Source organism: Trachurus trachurus (genome assembly GCF_905171665.1).
Source record: "Trachurus trachurus genome assembly, chromosome: 2".
NCBI lineage: Eukaryota > Metazoa > Chordata > Actinopteri > Carangiformes > Carangidae > Trachurus > Trachurus trachurus.
The window spans coordinates 15,205,188-15,231,192 of NC_139914.1; the positions used below are offsets into that span (position 1 = coordinate 15,205,188).

The 26,005-nt window shown below is 42.0% G+C and overlaps 1 protein-coding gene across 1 annotated transcript in view; it reads left to right on the forward strand.

The window, feature by feature from the left end:
* LOC310999082 (dystrophin-like) overlaps nt 1–26,005 on the forward strand; it is a gene marked incomplete at its 3' end in the record, with an annotated part of 346,130 nt that overhangs the window by 244,809 nt on the left and 75,316 nt on the right. Inside the window, exons 21-29 of the mRNA XM_083989398.1 lie at nt 806–884; nt 3,506–3,618; nt 3,832–3,960; nt 6,448–6,640; nt 11,034–11,179; nt 20,483–20,583; nt 22,118–22,229; nt 23,321–23,434; nt 24,035–24,190. Coding sequence (XP_083845524.1) covers nt 806–884; nt 3,506–3,618; nt 3,832–3,960; nt 6,448–6,640; nt 11,034–11,179; nt 20,483–20,583; nt 22,118–22,229; nt 23,321–23,434; nt 24,035–24,190 — 1,143 coding nt within the window. The remainder of the gene's footprint in view (nt 1–805; nt 885–3,505; nt 3,619–3,831; nt 3,961–6,447; nt 6,641–11,033; nt 11,180–20,482; nt 20,584–22,117; nt 22,230–23,320; nt 23,435–24,034; nt 24,191–26,005) is intronic.

Consider the following 26,005-nt stretch of genomic DNA (forward strand, 5'->3'; position numbering starts at 1 on the left):
TCCTCTTCCTCCTCTTCCTCCTCTCCCTCCTCTCCCTCCTCTTCCTCCTCTTCCTCCTCTCCCTCCTCTCCCTCCTCTCCCTCCTCTTCCTCCTCTCCCTCCTCTCCCTCCTCTCCCTCCTCTCCCTCCTCTCCCTCCTCTTCCTCCTCTTCCTCCTCTCCCTCCTCTCCCTCCTCTCCCTCCTCTCCCTCCTCTCCCTCCTCTTCCTCCTCTCCCTCCTCTCCCTCCTCTTCCTCCTCTCCCTCCTCTCCCTCCTCTTCCTCCTCTCCCTCCTCTCCCTCCTCTTCCCTCCTCTTCCTCCTCTTCCTCCTCTTCCTCCTCTCCCTCCTCTCCCTCCTCTTCCTCCTCTCCCTCCTCTCCCTCCTCTTCCTCCTCTCCCTCCTCTCCCTCCTCTTCCTCCTCTTCCTCCTCTCCCTCCTCTTCCTCCTCTTCCTCCTCTCCCTCCTCTTCCTCCTCTCCTCTCCTCTCCCTCCTCTCCCCCCTCTCCCTCCTCTTCCTCCTCTTCCTCCTCTCCCTCCTCTTCCTCCTCTCCCTCCTCTTCCTCCTCTTCCTCCTCTCCCTCCTCTTCCTCCTCTCCCTCCTCTTCCTCCTCTTCCTCCTCTTCCTCCTCTCCCTCCTCTTCCTCCTCTCCTCTCCTCTCCCTCCTCTCCCCCCTCTCCCTCCTCTTCCTCCTCTTCCTCCTCTCCCTCCTCTTCCTCCTCTTCCTCCTCTTCCTCCTCTTCCTCCTCTCCCTCCTCTTCCTCCTCTCCCTCCTCTCCCTCCTCTCCCTCCTCTCCCTCCTCTTCCTCCCTTCTTCCTGTGACAGGCGATAGAGAGAGAGCGGCCGGAGAAGAACCGTAAGCTTCAGGAGGCGACGCGCACGGCTCAGACCCTGGTAGAGCAGGGTAACGTGCACACTCACACACACACACAACGCATACGCTGGTTCATTCACATGCATACACACACAATCCGTCTGTCTCCATGACAACGCCTCCACCTGGCCCACCCTCTGTCCTTGTCTCCATAGAAACACTGGGAGGGAGAGAGAGAAGAACAGACAGAAAAGAGAGGGAGAGAGATGTTTCTTTTCTTCCGTCCTCTCCTCTGTCCTTGTGCGATTGTTTGGGGGCTTTTGAAAGCTCAGCAACACTCGGTTTACATTTTCCTCTTTTCCTTTTTGTGCTGCTGCTTTAATCTTCAACCAAACACAACACTGAACTCTGAACATTCCTCAACTTCTTCTCTCTGTGTGTGTGTGTGTGTGTTAGAGAGAGGGATAGAAAAGTGTTTCTGGGCTCTGGAGTGCAAATAATGCTGAACATGATACTTTTATATTCCATTAGTGCAGCGCTGCATCGAAGCCCTGAGGTCGTCTCAGTCTAAGTGGTGGCGGATAACAGTTGTTCTCAGAAGTCAGAGTTTCCACGCTCTAAGTTGGAAATTAAATCTTGAACGCCCCCTCAAGTCGGAGCTCCGACTCACAAAGTCGGACAAATCCCACAAGCCCCGACATACGAATTCAAGATGGCTGCCACCCTTATCGACAGAAAGTGACTCAATTCATTCATTCATTCATTCATTTTCTATACCGCTTATCCTGCACTAGGGTCACGGGTGAGCTGGAGCCTATCTCAGCTGACTTACTGTTTATTTTATTTAATTGTTTCACATTAAAATCAGCCATGTACATAATACCAGGCTACTCACGCTGTTTGTATGTGTAAAATCCGCTGACAGTGCTGCTAGCAATGGCTAGCGGTGGCTAACGGCTAGCTCGTTTTGGCGCACTTTTAATGTTTTTGTTTTAATTTTGTACATCTTAAACATTAGTCATTTTTTGCGTTGAAATCTTAACATTTTCAGGTATGAAATTGTTACGTTTTCATTTTCGTTATATCAATCGTTCATTTTTCCTGACTTTTGTGCAGCTTGGATGCAGTGTCGTTGGACTTCCAACGTAAATGGAACGCTATGGAAGTCTATGAACAGACCAAATCGCCTTATTATTTACAACTACTTCCGGGTAGAAAACCAGCACGTAATTTGAATGAGATCAATAGTAACGAACGAGAGTTTAGCTATATATCATGTTTTTCACGCCCTATCACCGTTTAGACAAATCTGAAATGATTGAAGAAACATTACTACTAGGGGAATCACAGTATCTAGAAAGCATCAGTGGCTCAGCTGACAGGGACAGCTAACGGTAGCTAAGCTAACAGCAGTTAAGCTAACGGCGGTAGCTAGGCTAACACCAGTTAGCTCAGTCATGTTGGAACTCAGATATCCGCTGGAGAAAATATTTTTTCATGGAGCGTTTATTGAGTCACTGAGTTATTAAAGTTAAACAGGTAGCTAACCGTTAGCCCGGCTAATCTTTGATATCCATTACAAAAATGTGCACACTGTTTGTCCAATCATTGGTTTTATAGACTTTACAAACATCAGATTAGTCTAAACGGTGATATAGTGAGATATAGCGAAACTCTTGTCTGTCACAATTATTCTCATGCTGGTTTTCTACCCGGAAGTAGTTGGAAACAACAAGGAGATTCGTTCTATAAGACAAACAAAACAGTAACATCTTTAATTTGGAAAACTGACATCATGCCCTGTGAATCCAGATATTATTTAATTGGCTGTCTTTGTGTTGTAGTGAGGCAGTGGTCTTGAGATCGATAATATTCTGTGTTTAGTTTATTTCATTATTAGAAATCAAGCAAATCCAAAACCCATGAAAGAGTCCAGAGCGTTAGTACTAACTCTTCACTCCTGGGACCTCTGGGAGGTTTTCATTTTCCAGGCACTGGAACTTAGCAGGCTCTCTAGATTGGTCATTTACATTTACATCTCTTGTGTGTTACATCGTTTCATCTCTGCCCCACATGATATCCACCAGATTCTGTGTCCCTTACAAGGAGACCAGGCGTGCACATGTGAACTGTGAACGTACATTTGAATGTACCATTGGGTGTGGGTACACACTAAAAACAGTTGGGTTAAAAAATAACCCAATTTTAACCCAACTGCTGGTTCAAATAAGGACAAACCCCTTTTTTGGGTTATTTAACCCAACAGGTTGGGTTAATCTTTTTGACCCAACTTTTGGGTTGAATATTCAACCCAAGAGTTGGGTTATACTAACTACAACGTTGGGTTATTTTTAACCCAACTATCGGGCCGGTTATAAAGCACTTAAAAATAACCCAATGTTGTAGTGCGCGGACAGCTTTTTTCAAATGAACCGGCCGGTTAAGTCACAGAATTACCCAACCCTTAACCCAACAAATGGGTTACTCACTGAAAAATAACCCAATTACTTGCGCAACCCAGGAATTGGGTTAAATTCATAGCCCTATAACCCTAAAAATGGGTTACACTCTGGAAAAATAACCCAAAAATGTAACTCAACACCAATAACTCAGAAATTGGGTTACAGAGATAACCCAACATTTTTTAGTGTGTGTCTGTGTTTGGGTGTGTTAACCCCCCCCCCCCTCCCCCTCTCTGTCTGGGCTTCCAGAGGGGACTCGTGCAGAGGACATTGCCCAGGCGGCGGAGCAGCTGAACCAGCGCTGGGTGGGATTCTGCTCCCTGTTGGCGAGCCGGCTGGGATGGCTGGCCTATCAGACCAAGGTACACACACACACTCATGTCCACTCATCACGCATCATTCAAGTAGTTACACCTCGCTAGAGCTCGATGTTTCTGTGCCTATCAATATTTAACTTAATATTGAATAGAATTAAATCTGAAAAGCATGTGTTTCTTTTTGACTATTTTGTGTGTGTGTGTGTGTGTGTGTGTGTGTGTGTGTGTGTGTGTGTGTGTGTGTGTGTGTGTGTGTAGGTGCTGGCCTTCTACAGCCTGTATGAGCAGTGTGAGCAGGCGGTGGACAACAGTGAGAACTGGCTGAAGGTGCAGCAGCCGCCGGCCTCGGAGCCAGAGCCGCTCCAAGTCCAACTGGACCGATGTCGGGTGAGTCAACCAGGATTATTATACTAACCCTATACTATATATTATATATATATATACACTATATATTATTATATACTATATATTACCCATCATGCATCATTACATCAGTCTGTTTACCATTTTTAAGTTTTTATTTTCATTTCATTTTGTTGTCCGACTGTTGTTTTTTTCCAGTATTCTTGCTGTGTCTTTATTTATTTGGCTTGTGTCTCTTTTCATGCATCTGTTTGTCTCAGCACTATTCTGTAAGTATTTTCTTTCACACTGTTGATTTGATTTTGAATTTGAACAGCTCCAACTGTAGGTAGTCATTCAGTTAGTTAGTTAGTTAGTAGGAGTGGGAGAAAAAATCGATGCACATACTGTAAATATCGCAATATCTTTTTTGACGATTTTTAAATCGATTTTTTTTTTTTATTATTTATTTATTTATTTATTTATTTTAAATATTGTGCAATGTGCATTTGTTAGCCTTTTTTACATACAGAGAGTCCAGGTTTTATTACCGATGTCCATTACAAATGAATGTCCATAAACAAGACTCTACTTCCTGTTCCCATACTGTCTTCTTTTGAAAACGGCACACACACACACACACACACACACACACACACACACACACACACACACACACACACACACATACAGGTTCATTTTGATAACATCTAAACATCAGAAGAAAAGTGACATGCAGCAGCAAAACAAACTTCAAAAGGGAGAGATGACAGGACCGATGCAGAACGGAGTGAAGACGTTAAGACAGAGGAAGGTGTGAAACCCCCAAACTAAGAGAGATAGAAGAACGGGATGAAGGAAGAGAAACAGACAGGAATGAAATTGGGAAGGTTTTTCTTTGAGGATAACTCCAACAAGCATACCCACATTTCCTCCCGTATATAACAACTTAGTGAACTCCTATCTATCTCCACATTAAACAGTAAAAGGCTTCAGAGAAAATCAAACATATTTACTGTACTTTCACAACAACCTTCCCGGCAGCGAGTCTGAATCGTGCCTTCAGCTGTCAGCTTATGAAAATAAAATATTCAGTGGAGCTTCTAAACGCTGGTGTTGTTGAACATTACTCTGGCCTGCAGGCGGGATCAGGCCGAGCTGCGTTCAAAGCCTTCCACCGTCAAACCGTTCGTGAATATTAAACCTCCTACGCGCACAACTTACAACAACTTACCTGAGCTCCGACGGATTTATGTCATTTAAATAAAATCTGTTTAAATTTAGACCGTCACTAAAAACAATAATGAATGTAGTTTTCTATGCCTCTGCTGAAAAGACTTTTTACCTTTTCTTCCAATAATTCAGTTACTATCAGATACTTTAAAACTCAAGTAATAATATTACTTGAGTTACTTAAGTATCTGATAGTAACTGAATATTATTCTAAAAGTACGACGGAGTTTTAGGGCCACATTGACAAATACAAAAATCACAAACTTCGAGAATAAAGTCGTAAATGTACAACTTTATTCTCGTAAATTTACAACTTTATTCTCATAATGTTATGACTTTAATTCTCGTAGGAAATATACGACTTTATTCTCGTAAATTTGTGACTTTATTCTCGTAGGAAATGTATGACTTTATTCTCGTAAATTTACGACTTTATTCTCGTAAATGTATGAATTTATTCTCGTAATGTTATGACTTTAATTCTCGTAGGAAATGTACGACTTTATTCTCGTTAATGTACGACTTTATTCTCGTAAATGTACGACTTTATTCTCGTAAATTTACAACTTTATTCTCATAATGTTATGACTTTAATTCTCGTAGGAAATGTACGACTTTATTCTCGTAAATTTACGACTTAATTCTCGTAATGTTATGACTTTTTTTCTCGTAGGAAATTTACGACTTTATTCTCGTAAATTTATGTCTTTATTCTTTTTTTTTTGGCTATTTTTTTTTTCTCAATGTGGCCCTAATACTCTGTCGTATAAAAGCGACCTCAAACAAAGTAATTTTCCAGTAAGTATAAAAGGGCAATTTGAGCAACAGCTAAGTTAATACAAGCTCCGCCTACTTTTGGATTAGCCAGAAATTTGATCAGAACTTAGAAGTTTGCTGAAATAAAGAACTTTTTTTTAACTAAAAACATATTGTCGAAATGACCAAAGCAGTTACTCAAGCACAGAAAGGTGCAAACATTAGCAAAACGTAGCTTTTTGCCTTTTGCTCTGAGTTTTACGTTAATTGTGCCTGTTCTCTCTGCAGTCTGAAATGGTTTCACAGTTACACTTTTGTTTTTGCTGAGCAGGTGAAACTTCCCACTCGGCTTCTCATTCATAAACAAATCGATCCACGATTGAACATTTCTGTAAAATGGAATTGATTGCGCATGAGGTGGAACTTTAATGAAAATGTAACACTGTTCCCATTGAGACGATTTATGGAATAATTAACAGCAACATCATCCCGTCTCTGGCGCGCTCTCCTCCTCACCCTCTCCCTGGTCCCTGGTCCTGACAGGAGGAGGTGGCCCGCCTGGCCTCGCTGCAGCCCCAGGTGGAGCTGCTGGAGAAGCAGCTGACGGAGCTGAAGGAGGAGAAGGAAGGGGACGAGGACCCCTCGGCCTTCCTGGACGCAGACATCACCGCCTTCAAAGAGCACTACCAAGAAGTTCTGGATGACCTGAGAGCCAGGGAACGGCAGCTGCACCTGGGTGAGACACAATGGATGCTGATTCACCCCGGCTTCACCTTGTTACCCCGGGTTTTCTTCAGGTGCCCTTGAGTTCAGTACACTCTTAGAAATAAGGGTTCCTCTAGAAGGGCCGAGACGGAGTTGTTAGAGACTGCTTGCTGAAAAACTGTCCCTGAAGGCAACGTGCATCAGCTGTTTTGCATGAATTTACCTCTTTAACAACTTTCATGAAAAATTCATGTAAAACCGCTGATGCACGTTGCCTTCAGGGACAGTTTTTCATCAACAGTCTCTGTATTTCCCTCTAAAACAACTCTGTGTGGTAACGTTGTGTTATCATCTCATAGCGTGGTGAATGTGCAGCTCACAACTTGTCCACCAGAGCGTTGTGGAGTTGTTGGATTGTGTATTTGATGAGTTTGATGAGGGAAACCAAGAAATCCCATAATGAGCCTCCGTAGCGTAGCTCTGAGCAGCTCACGGCTCTGCTCCACCGTTCTAAAAACAGCTTGCACCGACAATTAAAGGTAACGAACCTACTGCTATGACTATAGGGGTTATGGCAATGGGCCAATTAGCCAAAATGTTGAACTATCCCTTTAAAGAAATTCTCCTAAGATTCTAGTTCCGATCATATCTGCCTCAATCACAGTTTTTTACGATCTGAATTGTAAAACTAGAGTATTGTAACTTTTCCTCCACATGTTTTTCCACTTCTTGGTTCTGAGATTGAACATGAATTCAGGACATAACTGTTTCCTGCTGCTGAATGTCAGCCAGTCCCACACAACTACCCCCCCACCCCCCCCCCCCCCAGCATTCAACCAAGACACATATGTTGTGGATGTCAGATGAAAGGATGAATGCATTGAGATCATGTAAACACAGCCAGCCTACAGCGGTGTCTCACAGCGTGGGCAGATGCATTGTTGCAGAAGGCAGCGTTTCCATGAGACACTCTCCAGTTACGACCACAAGTAACTCCTGTTTGATAAAGCAAAGGGTGACTTGTGTTGTAGTTGTGTAGTTGTGTGGGTGGTATAATGGTTCTGACTTTATATCCCAGGCTGAGTCAAAAGCCATGGATTCATATAAACATGATATAAGACAATAGCACAACAGAATGATCAAGGACACATCTACCTTGTTAGAATATGTCCATATATGGAGATGTGATAGAATCCTATCAGATTTAAAGTGATACGCCAACATTTTTTTATCATGTCTTGCCTCACTCCCGAGTCCATGACCAGCAGATAGACACCATCCTTTCCACTGTGTGTGCAGTAACAAGGGAGATAGAGCCGTATCGCCGTAATTAGCTTAGCTCAAACACTGGAAGTGTATGGGTAGTGTTAGCCTGCCTCCACCTAAAGTCGCTAATTAGCTTAGCTCAAACACTGGAAGTGTATGGGTAGTGTTAGCCTGCCTCCTACCTGAGCTGAAACCAGCAGTCAGAAGCTGATTTCATTTTAGCTCTAAACTCTGTAAATATATCACTTTATCAACATTTCAAACATGTTTAGGTGAGAAAGTAGCCGTTTAGATCAGCAGTGTGTCGTTAATTTGTCTAAATACCAGCTGTTTACAATTTTGTTCGGACGAATTCGGCGCTACTCAAGCTAGCCGTTGTGACCAACGCACTTCCGGTTACTTTCACTAAATAAAACACCCGTTGCCCTTTACATACAGAAAACCATGAGGATAGAATTTGTGCTTTTACTTTGAAATAGGAAGCTAACCTACCCTCGATGTAGCTAGCTTGAACCAAAATAAAGCGTCTTTGCTTGAACCCTCCGTTTTGACCGATCTGGTCCCGTTAGCGGCATTTGACCGCTCAAGATGCCTTACCGGAGAGTTTTGTCAGCTCTGAGACCAAGATCGGTCCGTTTAGAGTTGCTGAAGAGTTTCTCTGATGACTTTAGGTGGAGGCAGGCTAACACTACCCATACACTTCCAGCGTTTGAGCTAAGCTAATTAGCGACTTTAGGTGGAGGCAGGCTAACACTACCCATACACTTCCAGTGTTTGAGCTAAGCTAATTACGGGCGATACTGGCTGTCCTCCCATATTCAACATTAATTTCTTATTCAAAATGGACAGATGGTTCAAACAATACATTGATTCAGGATTTTGATTCATGGTTTAGAATATATTGTGATTTAATGTTTTTACTGTAAGATTGTTTAAAAGGGCATGGCACCTTGAGTGACAGCTAAATTAATACAGGCCCCTCCCACTTTTGGATTAGCCACAAATTTGATCCGTCACTCGCTAGAACATAGAAATCTGCTGAAATCAAGAACCATTTTTTTATTTTTACTTTTAATAACTTAAAATGTTTAGTCAAAATAGCCACAGCAGTCACTATAAAGTGTAAATGTGCCACGTTTTGTAACAGACAGAAGAGTGCAAACATTAGCAAAACAGGATGATGGATGGTAGCATAGCTTTTTGAATTTTGCTTTAAGTTTTACAGTGATTTTCCCTGTTGGGTCTTCACAGTTTGATTTTGATTTATAGTTTATAATCGAATATGATTTAAAACACTCAAGTTTTTTTTCTCTAAAACATAAAAAATAATAAGAATACATTAACTATCAACATGAATTAACCATGATATCAACGAGCTGACGGACAAATGGATTTCCCTTTGGGGGAAACAAAGTCATTTGTGTTCATATCGTATTTTATTAAACACTATGAATATGAGCATTATTTACAACATTCACTGTTGCTGTTGCAATTCATAGAAATCCACAGTTTCACGTCTTTAAAAAATCTGACCGTATTTGCAGCACATGATGGAATTGATGAAGGTCTTGTCTGGACTTGTTTGTGTGTTGTGTATTTGCATGTGTTTTGTGAAGCTGCAGTGGTGAAATCTATCCAATGGATGAACGACGCTGAGTGGAAAGGCAGTGACAGAGAAAAATGCAGTGGAGTGGGAAGAAAGGAGGAGAAGGAGAGTCAGCTAGAGAGAGATAAGAGAAAGATGCTGACACCCAAACAGACAAACTATACTTGTTTACTCACTCAGACACTTTCTTCCCTCCCGTGCCACACACTCCATCCATGCCAGGGGTGAGATATCTAACACACACATTTGGCCACTCACACACGGCTGGGTAGAGGAGTGTTTGTAGACACACACAGATTCCTGAGGGCAGCGTTGGTTGAGAAGCGTATAAAAAGATTTCCCCTGGAAGGAATGCAGTTAGTTATCGTAGTGATACTTTGTGAAGGCAGCGATCAGGTCGGCACGTCGCTTCACATCAGCGTCTAAGTGTCCATTCATATTGTATTACTACATTACTCTGTAATATAGATATCCAAAAGTCTCCAAAAAAGTCTCCAAAAATCCAGATTATAACTGCTGCACAGCAATGGTCGGGTCAGCTAGGAAAAAGAAGCTAAGCTAGCAAAGTGGTTTTAACTAAACGTCTTGCTTGATTCCATATTGGGAGTTATATTCTGTATGGTGAGTCAAATGCTGCACTCAAATTAAACTTATCTCATTGGAGCATGTGGCAACATATGGATGGTTTTGTTCCTTAAATATGTTCTCTTTCTATTTTAAAAGGTAGAAACATAGAAAGATAAATTGAAAATTAATTTAAGTCCCGAAAGAAAGAAAGAAAGAAAGAAAGAAAGAAAGAAAGAAAGAAAGAAAGAAAGACTTTTGACTTTTCATCCAGCTTTTATTTAATTACACTTCCTTATTGCCCATAAAACCATCAAAAACAAAGAAAGAAAGAAAGAAAGAAAGAAAGAACAAAAGGACAGAAAGAAAGAAAAAGACACATAGAGAAGGGTAGATAGAGAAAGAAAAAAGTAAGAAAAACAGAAAGAAAGACAGAAAGATAGAAGAAAAAGAGTATACAGAATGAATGAAAGAGACAGAGGGGTAGTAAGAAAGAAGGAAAGAAATTGGGGTGGATACATGGAAAGAGAGAGATATACAGAGAGCGGTAGGTAGAAAGAAAGAAAGAAAGAAAGAAAGAAAGAAAGAAAGAAAGAAAGAAAGAAAGAAAGAAAGAAAGAAAGAAAGAAAGAAAGAAAGAAATGGGGTAGAAACAAAGAAAGAGAAAAGGAGTAGAAAGAAAGAAAGGAAGAAAGAAAAAAAAGAAAGAAAGAAAGAAAGGAAGATAGGAGTAAGTAAGTAAAAAGACAGAGGGGTAGAAAGAAAGAAAGAAAGAAAGAAAGAAAGAAAGAAAGAAAGAAGACTTTCTCATGCTGGTTGTAAATGTCCAGTATTTGTAGGAATGTGTTAGTGACAGTGAAGTGAATATGTCTGATAACCTGACACTCTCTCCATCTCTCTCTCTCTCTCCTTCTCTCTCTCTCCATCTCTCCATCTCTCCATCTCTCTCTCCATCTCTCCATCTCTCCATCTCTCTCTCTGTGTGTAGTTTTGGAGAGCTTGCCCCCGGCTCGTTACAAGGAAACCATATCAACACTGTTGGCATGGTTACAACACTGCGAGGCCAAACTGGCCTTGCCATCCTCGGCTGTTACAGAGCATCCCATAATGGAACAGAGACTGAAGGATGTTCAGGTACTCACACACACACACACACACACACACACACACACACACACACACACACACACACACACACACACACACACACACACACACACACACACACACACACACACACACACACACACACACACACACACACTTCCCTTGTGCAGCTGTTTATTGGTGCAGTTGTCCACTCAGCCAATCACAGGGCAGCATGAAATAAATGAAATTCCGCAGGAGCTTCAATTAATGTTCAGAATGAGGACAAATGTCCAATATCAGTTTCAATATTTCTTAAACTGCTGATTTCCTGGTTTCCACACAACGGTATGTTTTAATGTTTTAATGTTTTTGCTCAGATTGGTGTGAAAAGCTTCCAGTGTGATAATGCACCACGTCAAAATCAAAAGTAGCATGAATTAGGCCTCTTTAATGTTATTAAATGTTACCTCTCTGGCTTGTCAGATTAGAAAAGACAAAAAAAGAAAAGAAAAAAACAGAAAACGTTCTTTCTTACTTTTTTTAGGCAAATGCCCAGACTTTTTATTGATTAAAAAGGAAATATAGATCAAACCGAATTGTGTAACCTTGAGACAGAGCTGTATGTGATTTATATAAATTATAAGTTCACCTATCGTTGAGGCACCTGAAGCAATTTTCTGTATAAATAACTGACATTTCCTAAACTTTTAGCTCATGCTTCAACTGCTTTCAGTTGTTACTCTTTAAATATGAGGTATCAACTGCTTCAGTAATTACACTAAACATTTCTGTCACTGGTTACTCTTCAACTTAAAGTGATACGCCAACATCTTTTTTTCGTGTCTTGCCTCACTCCCGAGTCCATGACCAGCAGATAGACACCATCCTTTCCACTGTGCGTGCAGTAACAAGGGAGATAGAGCCGTATCGCCGTAATTAGCTTAGCTCAAACACTGGAAGTGTATGGGTAGTGTTAGCCTGCCTCCTACCTGAGCTGAAATCAGCAGTCAGAAGCTGATTTCATTTTAGCTCTAAACTCTGTAAATATATCACTTTATCAACATTTCAGACATGTTTAGGTGAGAAAGTAGCCGTTTAGATCAGCAGTGTGTCGTTAATTTGTCTAAATACCAGCTGTTTACTATTTTGTTCAGACGAATTCGGTGCTACTCAAGCTAGCTGTTGTGACCAACGTACTTCTGGTTACTTTCACAAAATAAAACACCTGTTGCCCTTTACATACAGAAAACCATGAGGATAGAATTTGTGCTTTTACTTTGAAACAGGAAGCTAACCTACCCTCGATGTAGCTAGCTTGAACCAAAATAAAGCGTCTTTGCTGGAACCCTCCGTTTTGACCGATCTGGTCCCGTTAGCGGCATTTGACCGCTCAAGATGCCTTACCGGAGAGTTTTGTCAGCTCTGAGACCAAGATCGGTCCGTTTAGAGTTGCTGAAGAGTTTCTCTGATGACTTTAGGTGGAGGCAGGCTAACACTACCCATACACTTCCAGTGTTTGAGCTAAGCTAATTAGCAACTTTAGGTGGAGGCAGGCTAACACTACCCATACACTTCCAGTGTTTGAGCTAAGCTAATTACGGCGATACGGCTCTATCTCCCTTGTTACTGCACGCACAGTAGAAAGGATGGTGTCTATCTGCTGGTCATGGACTCGGGAGTGAGGCAAGACACGAAAAAAAAAATGTTGGCGTATCCCTTTAAAGTAACTGCTTTCATTATTCACTGTGTAGGCTACATTCCCTAAAATCTGTTTATGCTTCAGATGATTTCAGTTAGATAAATTCTCCCCAAACAACCTGATATGAAGCGAATTTCAGTATTAATTCAACCTTAATTGCTTTTAGCTGATTTCAGTTTTTTTTCAACTTTATGTATAACTTGCAGCCTGTTTGCATTCTACCAAAATGAGCCAAACATCCAACAAACTGAGACACTAAACTATTATGAGATCAGTTATCAGGGTTTGTAGTGTAGTTGAATGTTGTAGGATGGTGTAATGGCAGCTCTTGAATTGTAATTATGTTTTAAAGAGGGTATACTTCACACCATCCATGAGAAATCAACAGTAATTTCGCTGAAAGGTGGATGTGAACTGTCTTACTATGTATGCTCTTGACAACACTGCTGCTCTGCTCTATTTACAAATCCCCATAAAAAGCCCAAATGAGGTTGTTGCTATAATCCTGTAGGGCTATATAATACTGTAATCAGTTTTTACTATAAGTAGTAAACTTATATTACCACCGGCAATGCCGAACTGCCGAAGCAGCTCACTTTTTTTTAAAGGTGCTTTCTGCAGCTCTTTGAGGTAGCAGGCAGAGAGAGAGCGGAGAGAAGATGGATGACACGGCCCATTAACCACGAGCCTGATTAATACCCACAACCCCCTCAGTAAATTGTGTGCGTCTGATACACCACGACATCCCCAAATTGCTGCAGTAAATGTGAGATCTCTGTAGAATCATTAAATAAACTGGATTGTGCCGTTAGAATAAGGAGGTCCTTCTAAACTACATTTGCTTGAGACCCATGTGGAGATTTGTTCAGGTGGCCCGTTAAAGTGAAAGTGAAATCTGATGGTGAAGCAGAGAGAGAAGAAGTGAGGTTTGGCCAAAATGTGGGTGAAAGCTGAATTCAGAAAATGTCGTAAAAATGGACAATGAATATAATGAAACAAAAATAAAACAATTTAATATTTGTAAATGTTTGATTTCAATGCAAGTATTTTCCAAAACACGTAACGTGCCGCAAAACAAACGGGCTCGGTGTTAGCCGCTACTAGCCATTGCTAGCAACACTCTCCATGGTTTGTACACATAGAAACAACGTAGAGAAATGTGCAGGGATAAGAATTCAACCATACTGTGCAAGTGCTGACTTTAATGTGAAACAATTACAAAAGACGTAAAATATACGGGATTATTTCAGATTGTGGCAGCCATCTTGAATTCTCCTGTCTCGGCTTGTGGGATTTGTCCGACTTTCCGAGTTGGAGATCCAGGGGCGTTCAAGATTAAAATTCCAACTCGGAGCTTGGAAATTCCAACTTCTTGATTCAACTGGAACGCACCATGAATGACATTAAATATTATATTTTTCTGGTTGAAGTAATATTGCCAAAGTTTTATTGGTCCCTTGTCTGTAACAACATCTATTGCACGTCTGTCCGTCCTGGGTGAGGGATCCCTCCTCTGTTGCTCACCCTGAGGTTTCTCCGATTTTTCCCTGTTAAAAGGGTTTCCATGGAGTTTTTCCTCAGTCGATGTGAGGGTCTAAGGACAGAGGATGTTGTTACGATGCCATGTAAAGCCCTTTGAGACAAACTGTTTGTAAAAACGGGCTATACAAATAAAATTGCCTTGCCTTGCCTTGCCTTGCCTTCCAATGCACAGTGAGTAAAACAGTCACAATAGGGTGGGAAACAGCAACAGGTCAGACATCAAAACCAATCAGAACTGCTTTCAATACCAATACAATTTGCATATAGTGGTGGATAATATATTGATATTCAATATAAATGGAACATTTCCTACTCTTTCCTCGTATTACTTGTGTTTTATATTGTCTGTGCATTCATATTGAAATACTTCTAAAGTATCTTTTCAGGGATAACATTTGACACCAACCAAAATTAATGAGGCAAGTTGCTGCTAAAATGCCCTTTGTGACTATATAGCATCATCATAAAATCACAGCTTACACACTAAAAACAGTTAGGTTAAAAAATAACCCAATTTTAACCCAACTTCTGGTTCAAATAAGGACGAACCCCTTTTTTGGGTTAATTTTAACCCAACAGGTTGGGTTAATCTTTTTGACCCAACTTTTGGTTTGAATATTCAACCCAAGAGTTGGGTTATGCTAACTACAATGTTGGGTTATTTTTAACCCAACTATTGGGTCGTGAATAAAGCACTTAAAAATAACCCAATGTTGTAGTGCGTGGACAGCATTTTTCAAATGAACCGGCCGGTTAAGTCACAGAATTACCCAACCCTTAACCCAACAAATGGGTTACTCACTGAAAAATAACCCAATTACTTACACAACCCAGGAATTGGGTTAAATTCATAGCCCTATAACCCTGAAAATGGGTTACACTCTGGAAAAATAACCCAAAACTTTAACTCAACACCAATAACTCAGAAATTGGGTGACAGAGATAACCCAACATTTTTAGTGTGTACTGTACAGTGCTTTACCCTGTGCACTTCAGCACTAGTCTAGAAACACACTGACAATTTAATTATTCAGGGGTGGGAGAAATGGAGTGCCAGGTATCAATGCAATGCACACACAACATTGTGAAACATAAAAGCAGGATGCAGCTGTTTAACATGCAGAGTGCAGCCACGGCCGCTCTGTTGGTCTCCAACTCCACAATCATGAGAGGGAGGTGAGCAAAATAGTGATTGAGCAAATCAGTGTTTCTGTTTATCACAGACACTTGAAAGCATCATTGGATTATGTGTCAGGATGCGGCGATGCGGAGTGCAAACACACACACACACACACCAAGTCTTTTCCCATCGTGTCAAAGTCGATCTGTATTCGCAGCCATACGGAGTTTTAAATGACTATTATTTTTGTTGATGTTTATATTCAACTCAAGGTCGCACTCCAGAGGGAAGTGTGTGTGTGCGATGTGTGTGTGTGTGCGCACTTATCTCAGTCCTCTTTAAACTTGATAATGGTCTTGTAGCATAACAGGGACATCAAGCCTCACAGCCCAGAGATTAATTAAAGTTGATTGTAGATAGTAATTAGGAATTCCTTCTGCATACTGACAAGCTGCCGTTACTTTTCAGCACAACTGTTTCCCCTCGTGTCACCGAGTTTACACGTGTGTGTGGTCAGAAACAACACAACAGTACCACTTCTCGCTCAAGTCGCTTTCTTAATTAAAGTAGTAAAAACAGTCCTGATTGGTTTTGGTAATGGAATATGATTATTAATGCTAATATATGCTACAGCTACTGGTAAAAGTTATTAACAACCTGATTGCCTGTGATTTTAGTGTAATTACATCCTTTGATTGATTTGTGAATTTGCACTAGCGAGAGGGAAGTGAGGAGGGGCTACGTAGATGAATGGCTGAGGGCTGGAATTTAATGACTTTTTTCCCCTTTATTAATTAATCTGCCAATCATTTGTTTTGCAAAACTATCTTTAAAGGGATACGCCAACATTTTTTTTTTCGTGTCTTGCCTCACTCCCGAGTCCATGACCAGCAGATAGACACCATCCTTTCAACTGTGCGTGCAGTAACAAGGGAGATAGAGCCGTATCGCCGTAATTAGCTTAGCTCAAACACTGGAAGTGTATGGGTAGTGTTAGCCTGCCTCCACCTAAAGTCACTAATTAGCTTAGCTCAAACACTGGAAGTGTATGGGTAGTGTTAGTGTTATTTCTCTGATGACTTTAGGTGGAGGCAGGCTAACACTACCCATACACTTCCAGTGTTTGAGCTAAGCTAATTACGGCGATACGGCTCTATCTCCCTTGTTACTGCACGCACAGTGGAAAGGATGGTGTCTATCTGCTGGTCATGGACTCGGGAGTGAGGCAAGACACGGAGAAAAAAAATGTTGGCGTATCCCTTTAAAAGTGAGGAAAATCTCAGAAAAGTGTCTTCAATAGCCAAACATCTTCAATAGATCCTCGTAGATAGAGAGACAGAATTAGGTAGCTTGCTCAACCAGGGAATCACAGACAAGAACAATCTGGACTCAGATTATCTTTGAGTTCCAGACCTCAATCCTAAGAGGAACAGAGTCGCAGAAGATGCTAAACATTTTGATGACAATATGGTTTCAGTCTTTTAGCTCAAGGTGGCGTGTAAAGCCTTTTGTGTTTCCAGAGTGAGCTGTGTCGAGTCCTCGAGTGATTGAATCAGCATTTGTCGGGTCTGAAAAAACCACATGTTGGAGTGGGTGTTAAATCCGTGAAGAGCTCTTTCAGCCGCTAGAGACTCTGACTCAGTTTCCCCCAACAGGCCATAATAATAAGCCAGACCTTCTCCCATGTATAGAAACACTTGATCTGCACAGTTCAATGGAAATTCAGCAGTAGTAAACACACTTACCTCCACCACAGCTCCACTCCTCCTCCACAATGAGAAGTTAAAACCTCTTCTTGGTTCAACGACTCTCTAAAAGATAATTTACAATTGAAGAGCCTCCACTCTGTGGCACTGAAGTACCACGAGTGTCTGTTGTTATAATTGAAGGATTTAGCAGATCGGTTCACATCATACCTGTAATCATGTCTGTCACAGGTAGGAGGAGCCAAACGTAGACAAGCCAGACAGGAAGTTATACAGCAGTTAGTCATTTGATTGGCTGAGAGTTGTTTAAACTCCATGTATCACTCTGTAAACCGTTTATTAGCATAACTTTAATGGCTGTTGTCGAGGTCATGTGAAGATGAAGTAGGCGGGAAACAAGTTTTTTTGCTGCATAGCATAGCATAGCTTAGTTTAGCTTAGCGTAGCATAGCATAGCATAGCATAGCATAGCATAGCATAGCATAGCAAGGCCCTGCCCTGAGCATACAGTATGAAGTTGCAGAACTTTTTGTGTTGAAATAAACAGATAAAATGTAATATGTTGTTGTGCATTTGGGCGGCACAGCAAAAGCGTTGTGGGTTTGATTCCCTCGGCCGAGGCTCTCCAGGTTCTCCAGGTTCCTCCCACAGTCCAAAAACATGCTCACTAGGTTGATTACCTGTAGTTTATGTTGTTCGTCTCTATATAGACCGGTGAACCAACCAGGGTGCCCCCCACCTTTACCTATATCAGCTTTGATTGGCTCCGCCCCCTCTGCAATTATTAGTAAAGACAATAGAAGGATGTTTGCTTATTATTGTTAATATGGTGCGTATGGTATGGTATGGTATGGCATCGCATCGCATCGTATCGCATTATATCGCATCGTATCGCATCGCATCGTATCGCATCGTATTGTATTATATCGTATCACATCGCATTGTATCGTATCGTATTGTATTGCATCGTATCGTTTCGCATTACATTGTATCGTATCTTGTCGTATCGCATCTTATCGCATCGCATCGTATCGTATCATATCGTATCGCATCGTGTCGCATCGCATCGCATCGCATCGCATCGTATCGTATTATATCGTATCACATCGCATTGTATCGTATTGTATTGTATTGCATCGTATCGTTTCGCATTACATTGTATCGTATCGTGTCGTATCGCATCTTATCGCATCGCATCGTATCGTATCATATCGTATCGTATCGCATTGTATCGTTTCGCATCGTGTCGTATCGCATCGCATCATATCGTATCGCATCGTATCGTTTCGCATCGTGTCGTATCGCATCGTATCGTATTATATCGTATCGCATCACATCGCATTGTATCGTATTGTATTGTATCGCATCGTTTCGCTTCGTATCGTACCCTATCGTATCGTACCTTTTTTTAAAACTCAAATCGTAAACCTTAACCATCTTATGTGTAAACCTATCCAGCCCTTTATTACAATGGTGACAGTGAAAACACTCAAATGCTAATGTCAGCTATCACATCATCCAACCCAGCTGGCACAGCCGTGCAGCGGTTTGCATTTCTGCTCTGGGTTCAAACCTGCAGGCATGGTAGCAGTGACCGTGATGCAGCACGTCAGCTTTGTGCCTGCGACCCTTGGACCCGATCAGGGTGTAGATCGCCTCTCGCTCAAAGTCAGCTGCAGTTCCAAACTGACCCGGTTCAGACAGGTCACAAATATTATTCAGCTGTTTTGCATGATTTTGCATGATGATGTTTCACCTCTTAACCTCTCATCAAGCAGCTTGCTCATCTCAAAGCGGAGCAGGCGATTAATGAAGCGGAGTGTGAGCAGCCTGCGAGTCCTTGATCAAAATCATTCAGCGAAAGAAAGAGGAAAGAAAAGGGAAAAAGTCGTTCCTAATTCCTCCCTGCTTGGGATTCAGTGTGGCAGCAGCAGGATGGAGGGTAATCCGTGGTAACTGACGGGTGTCCTGCCCAGGGGCTGTGTTTGAACTAAGCTAAACTAAGCTTCTGAGCCACCTAGGTGTGAACAAGGCTTTCTTCCCCCCAAAATCCTCCACAGCCTCTGGCCTCGAGGGTCACCGGCAGCTCTCGCACCGAACCACTTGGAATTCACAGAGTACGTCGGGGTACGCAAAAATCAAACTGTGTGAAAAGGATATTGTTTCAAAATGTTAACGGTGGAAGCTCCAACCTCGTCCCCTGTATCACTCCAGTTAATACTCTGTCATGTATTAGACATGCTGTTACTACCACTATAAATATATTGCTGGTGAAATGATGTAAATGCAAATATTTAGGTACTACAATGGCATAAATAGTCATACAACTATAACATTTGGCAGAGAGTATCTTGACACATAGGGGGAGGCAGGAAAAAAAGATTCTGGGGTTTGTTGCAACTCGATTTTAAGATATCACCCTCAACATCCCAAAAAAGTGCTGTTCGCCTGACAAATTCTCATGAAAATTATTATTTTTCAGCACTTTATGGAGAATATCTATGCCTAACATGTATATAGAAAACTTCCTTAATTCATAAGCTTCCATTTGAGTCCCAGATAGCCTTTCTATCTCCAAAGCTCCACTTGCTGTGGCCAACGGTCTTCTCTATCTATCTGTTCACTTTGGGGAGACCAGAAATAGAATGGTTTCTGATCATACCAGTTAACATGGAGTTTTTCACAATAGGTGTTGCATTGTTTGGAGACAGCCTGTAGCTTTCCAGTAGCTAGTAGAAAGGCTATCTTGGACTCAAATGGAAGCTTATGAATTAAGGAAGTTTTCTATATACATGTTAGGCATAGATATTCTCCATAAAGTGCTGAAAAATAATAATTTTCATGAGAATTTGTCAGGCGAACAGCACTTTTTTTGGTCTTTTTTGGGATGTTGAGGGTGATATCTTAAAATCGAGTTGCAACAAACCCCAGAATCTTTTTTTCCTGCCTCCCCCTATGTGTCAAGATACTCTCTGCCAAATTTTATAGTTGTATGACTATTTATGCCATTGTAGTACCTAAAGCGAGCGAGGTCGCTAATGACTCAACAAACATTTAAATCTTAAAATCTATTCTTAAGTTAACTGGAAGCTAATGAAGTGAGGTACCAAACAAAATGCACAGTTTTCATAACCTAAATGAACTGAAGGTAATAATGTGACAACCTTTACCTTTTATCTCCTATACGATTAAAACAGAGCTGAGTGGCTCATTCAGATAGAAAGATATACAGTATGTAATTCTCACTGTTGATCTCTGTGACCCCCCCCCCCCCCCACCAGGCCATGCAGGTGTCTCTGAGTGAACACCAGGGGGAGGTGGACTACCTGACGGCAGCGGTGGAGCAGGTCTTCCAGAAAGCTCCATCAGACATCAGCCAGAGGTGAGACATGAAGAAAACCTGATGCATGCTGGTCTTTCACTGTAACTGTCGAGGTTTTACTAAACATCCCTTTAAAAACAGCCTTCAAATTAATATTCAATGGAATAAAGACTAGAATAATTAATTTACAACTGGGACTTAAAGGGATACGCCAACATTTTTTTTTCATGTCTTGCCTCACTCCAGAGTCCATGACCAGCAGATAGACACCATCCTTTCTACTGTGCGTGCAGTAACAAGGGAGATAGAGCCGTATCGCCGTAATTAGCTTAGCTCAAACACTGGAAGTGTATGGGTAGTGTTAGCCTGCCTCCACCTAAAGTCGCTAATTAGCTTAGCTCAAACACTGGAAGTGTATGGGTAGTGTTAGCCTGCCTCCACCTAAAGTCGCTAATTAGCTTAGCTCAAACACTGGAAGTGTATGGGTAGTGTTAGCCTGCCTCCTACCTGAGCTGAAATCAGCAGTCAGAAGCTGATTTCATTTTAGCTCTAAACTCTGTAAATATATCACTTTATCAACATTTCAAACATGTTTAGGTGAGAAAGTAGCCGTTTAGATCAGCAGTGTGTCGTTAATTTGTCTAAATACCAGCTGTTTACTATTTTGTTCGGACGAATTTGGCGCTACTCAAGCTAGCTGTTGTGACCAACGCACTTCCTGTTACTTTCACAAAATAAAACACCCGTTGCCCTTTACATACAGAAAACCATGACGATAGAATTTGTGCTTTTACTTTGAAATAGGAAGCTAACCTACCCTCGATGTAGCTAGCTTGAACCAAAATAAAGCGTCTTTGCTTGAACCCTCCGTTTTGACCGATCTCGTCCCGTTAGCGGCATTTGACCGCTCAACATGCCTTACCGGAGAGTTTTGTAGCTCTGAGACGAAGATCGGTCCGTTTAGAGTTGCTGAAGAGTTTCTCTGATGACTTTAGGTGGAGGCAGGCTAACACTACCCATACACTTCCAGTGTTTGAGCTAAGCTAATTAGTGACTTTAGGTGGAGGCAGGCTAACACTACCTATACACTTCCAGTGTTTGAGCTAAGCTAATTAGTGACTTTAGGTGGAGGCAGGCTAACACTACCTATACACTTCCAGTGTTTGAGCTAAGCTAATTAGTGACTTTAGGTGGAGGCAGGCTAACACTACCCATACACTTCCAGTGTTTGAGCTAAGCTAATTAAGGGCGATACGGCTCTATCTCCCTTGTTACTGCACGCACAGTGGAAAGGATGGTGTCTATCTGCTGGTCATGGACTCTGGAGTGAGGCAAGATACGTTAAAAAAAATGTTGGTGTATCCCTTTAAAGCTAAGTAAACTTTTAAACCTCTGAACTATCAGAGTACAAACTCTTGTCTATGTCTTGTGTGATATAAAACATCATATAGACACTGTAGAAACTTTGTTCTACTTTATTGGAGGATTAAACATCGTCTACTCACCAGTCCAGCTTTATAGCGCCGTCGTTACCGGCGCTTTAACTGCTCAATAAACAGGAAGTAGAGAAACAACATGACCCTCTGTGCTGCAGGTATCGCACAGAGATGGACGCCGTCATGGCGCGCTGGAGGCGACTGGGCGCCACGCTGACGGAGAACGCCCAGAGGATCCAGGAGCTCATGGCCAAACTGCTGCAATTTGAGGTGAGACGACCGAGTAACAATAATAATTTATTATAATAAAAGCTTAAGACTTAATCCAGATTTCTCCACAACGCACTCTCCTTAATTTATTTCCAAAGACCAGAGTGTTACCTTTAATCTCAGTGAACTCATATAAACTCAGTGGATGTTGCTTTGCCCACATTCAAACATAGTTGATGGGTTTGCTGATTCATTCTCTTCCCTTTGACTCCACGGTCCATTTGGTCCATTTGGTCCAGTTCAACAATCACAGTGGAGAGTCAGAGGGACTCAAATCTTTTTTCTTTTTTTTCTTTTTTTTTGCTCCAAATCTTTTTATTGGTTTAGACAAGAGTGAATATAACTGAACAATACAATATATTTTCAATGTTTTGGGTCTATTATTTTGTAATCTTGTTGCCGTAACAGACAGAAAGTTAATATGTGATGTAAACCCTTGCTTATTTGGACCTAACCAACTCACGTATCCCTCCGCCCAGGGTTAGCGCCGCCGATCAGCAGTTGGTTAGGTCCAAATAAAAACTGTGTTTTTCCTGCACTTTGAAGGGCTGGAAAAAAATTATATTATAGTGAACAATGGAACTGTGTATTTTTTTTCCAGGTGAAACCTCTTTTAGGCCGTGAAAATAGGCCGTTTCTTTGGGTCCATTCACAACACTGTATGTTGTAAATCTCTGGGCAGGGCTATTATGGGCTGGCGTTGCTAACGGGAGGAGTGCAGAGAGTCTTCTATTGCAATTAAAGTACTTAGGGGCTATTTGGAGATCATACAACCCCACTTTTAAAAAATGCTACTATCCCTTTAAAGTTTGGGGGGAGTTTCTCTCCGGTTATGAGAGATGCAGTATCTTGTGACGTTATTCAAAATATTGCAAAATCACATTTTTTTTGTCCTAATGTGTTTGATCTGAGCTGAGACTTTCAGATTTTCATGCGCTCAGAGAATGAATGAGTGAGTTTGAAGTCCTAGCACCTGTCAGCAGAAAGAAGTTGTGTTTCCTTCCTCAGGGTCTTCTGGGCTGATGCGTCGACACATCAACTTTTTTTTTTTTTGTTCAGCCCTAATCTTGTCTTTTGTCTCGTCTGTGCAGAACGACGTGAAGACTTTGAAGAAGTGGATGGCAGATGTGGATGTTTTCCTGAACGAGGAGTGGCCGGCGCTGGGAGACTCTGAAGCTCTGGAGAAGCAGTTAGAGCAGTGCACGGTGAGGAAACGTTACATTAAACTAAACTAACCCTGACCCCGTTAGATTAAACTAAACTAACCCTAACCCTCATTACAGCTTTATATGTTGTATTTCTTCCAGACAAATCACTCATATTTTAAAGAACAAAAAATTAAATGTTCATTTTTTATTTTTTACAAAAGTAAAATTGGCTACATATTACGACGGAGTATTAGGGCCACGTTGACAAACTTTGAGATTAAAGTCGTAAATTTACGACCTTATTCTCGTAATGTTATGACTTTTTTCTGTATGAAATTTATGACTTTATTCTCGTAAATTTACAACTTAATTCTCATAAAGATATTACTTTTTTCTCGTAGGAAATTTACCACTTTATTCTCGTAAATTTACCACTTTATTCTCGTAATGTTATGACTTTTTTCTCGTAGGAAATTTACGACTTTATTCTCATAAATTTACGACTTTATTCTCGAAGTCTGTGTTTTGTTTAGTTTTTCTCAATGTGGCCCTAATACTCCGTGGTAACATATAGATAATAATTACATTCACTAATAAAAGTGAGAAAATGTGGTAAAAAAGGAGAAAATGATCTTCTGCTCCACTCTGCTGGACCAGGCGCTGGTGAACGACATCCACACCATCCAGCCGAGCGTCAACGGCATCAACGAGGTCGGTCTGTACCTGAAGAAAGAGGCCGAGCCGCCGTTCGCCGTTCACATCCAGAAGGAGCTGGACGACCTCAACGCCCAGTGGGAGAACGTCTGCAAACAGGTCGGTGATCTGAACCCACAGCGACGTGCCTTTATCAATGTCCTTTATTTAACCAGGTAAAAACAAAACTCATTGAGATTTAAAACCTCTTTTCCAAGAGTGACCTGAACGGCCAAGACGATTCAGCAACTAAACCGATACAACTGTTGCGTTCTTTTTTCTGGGCCGTTTGTGTTCACATTGCATGATTCTAAAGCGGTACAGCGCTTTGCGCTGTGGAACAGCGCCATAGCAACGGCCCTAACAACACCCCATCAGCTGATCAGCAACAATGGCAACAATGAACCGCGGGCTGACTTGCAGTAGTGAGGAGGTTCAATTTCGTATTAATATTTGGGCAGACGAGTATTTAGTTGAAGTTCAATTAAAAAAAAAATGCCCAAGCTGATTGGTTTATGGCTGGGGCGAGACCTTGAAGTGTGCCTATAACGTGCTATAGCTACAAATGTAGTCTAATAGGCTACATTATTATTTATTATTATTATTATTATTAGCTAGTGACCAAGCGTGCTGTCCGCTGTCTCAGTGCTGACACGTGAATGAATGACAGAGCGTGTCACTGCCCGAGAGAGAGAGAGAGAGAGAGAGAGAGAGAGAGAGAGAGAGAGAGAGAGAGAGAGAGAGAGAGAGAGAGAGAGAGAGAGAGAGAGAGAGAGAGAGAGAGAGAGAGAGAGAGAGAGAGAGAGAGAGAGAGAGACAGGGAGAGGTGTGGTAAGGTTGTGTTGGTCAAGCTGTGTTTTCAGTTTCAGGTGTCATAGTTATGTCAGATGAATTGTCCTCTAACACAGCCATTCTCAACCTTGGGGTCCCTCCCGACCCCAGTTGATGTGGCTGGAGGGGGCGAATGAACGACATGTTTCTTGGCATGCATTGCTGACCTGGGCATTGTTTCTTAATAAATTAGAAAAACTTTTCTTGTCATTCCCCTTTTCCGTGCATGGTTGAAGGAGATTGGCTTGCATCCACGCTCCACTCGCTCCTGCGCCGACAGGTCCTCGCATGTCACATAAACCAGCCCGGGTGTGTGGACACCGCATCAACTCGCCACCCGCATCTAGGCTCCGTCACTTTGTTTTGTTCTTTTGCCCTGATGAAAACCTCCAGGTCGGAATATTGGCCATGGAGACAAAACTACAGCAGCCAATTATTTTTTTTAAGTGCAGGGATCAAGAACTAAAAAGGCAAAAAAAAAAACACCGCGGACAGCGCTGCGCTTTATCCATCATGCGTTCACACCGCCGTGTGTGTGTTTGTGTGTTGGGGCGGGGGGTCGCGGACAGCAGTGCATGTGAAATTGGGGGTCACGACTCAAAAAGGTTGAGAACCACTGCTCTAACACACCCTACAGTTTGACTCTTTTTTCTTCTAGTAAACGGGCACCGTAGCATGACTAGTTATAGGGGTTGTTTGCGGAGCTCTGCCCGGTGCTGATCGCCGCGGGTCAGCTTGGAAAGGCTGGTGGACTCATGGCTTGAGTTTGCGTCTTTCTTTTGGCCACCGGCTTTCCTGTTTTAAGGCCAAGACGACACGCTGCTGATGCTCCATTATGTTTTTGGGGCAGTTGCCCGTGGTCCTCCTCCTCCGGTTGCCAGGTAACCAGTCAATTTGTTCCGATACATGTGTCGGTTGCGTTCTCACTACAAACGAACCGCTCCAGGGCTCGGATGGAAACGAGCCGAGACCGCCTCTCCCAAGCGATCTCGGCCCGCTTGTTTTGTTCCGCATCGAGCGCGATTGCTGTGTTCACATCTGCCCAAACGAACCGATATATGACGTAAACGCTCCCTGTTTCGGAACAAATGGTCAGGTGTGAAA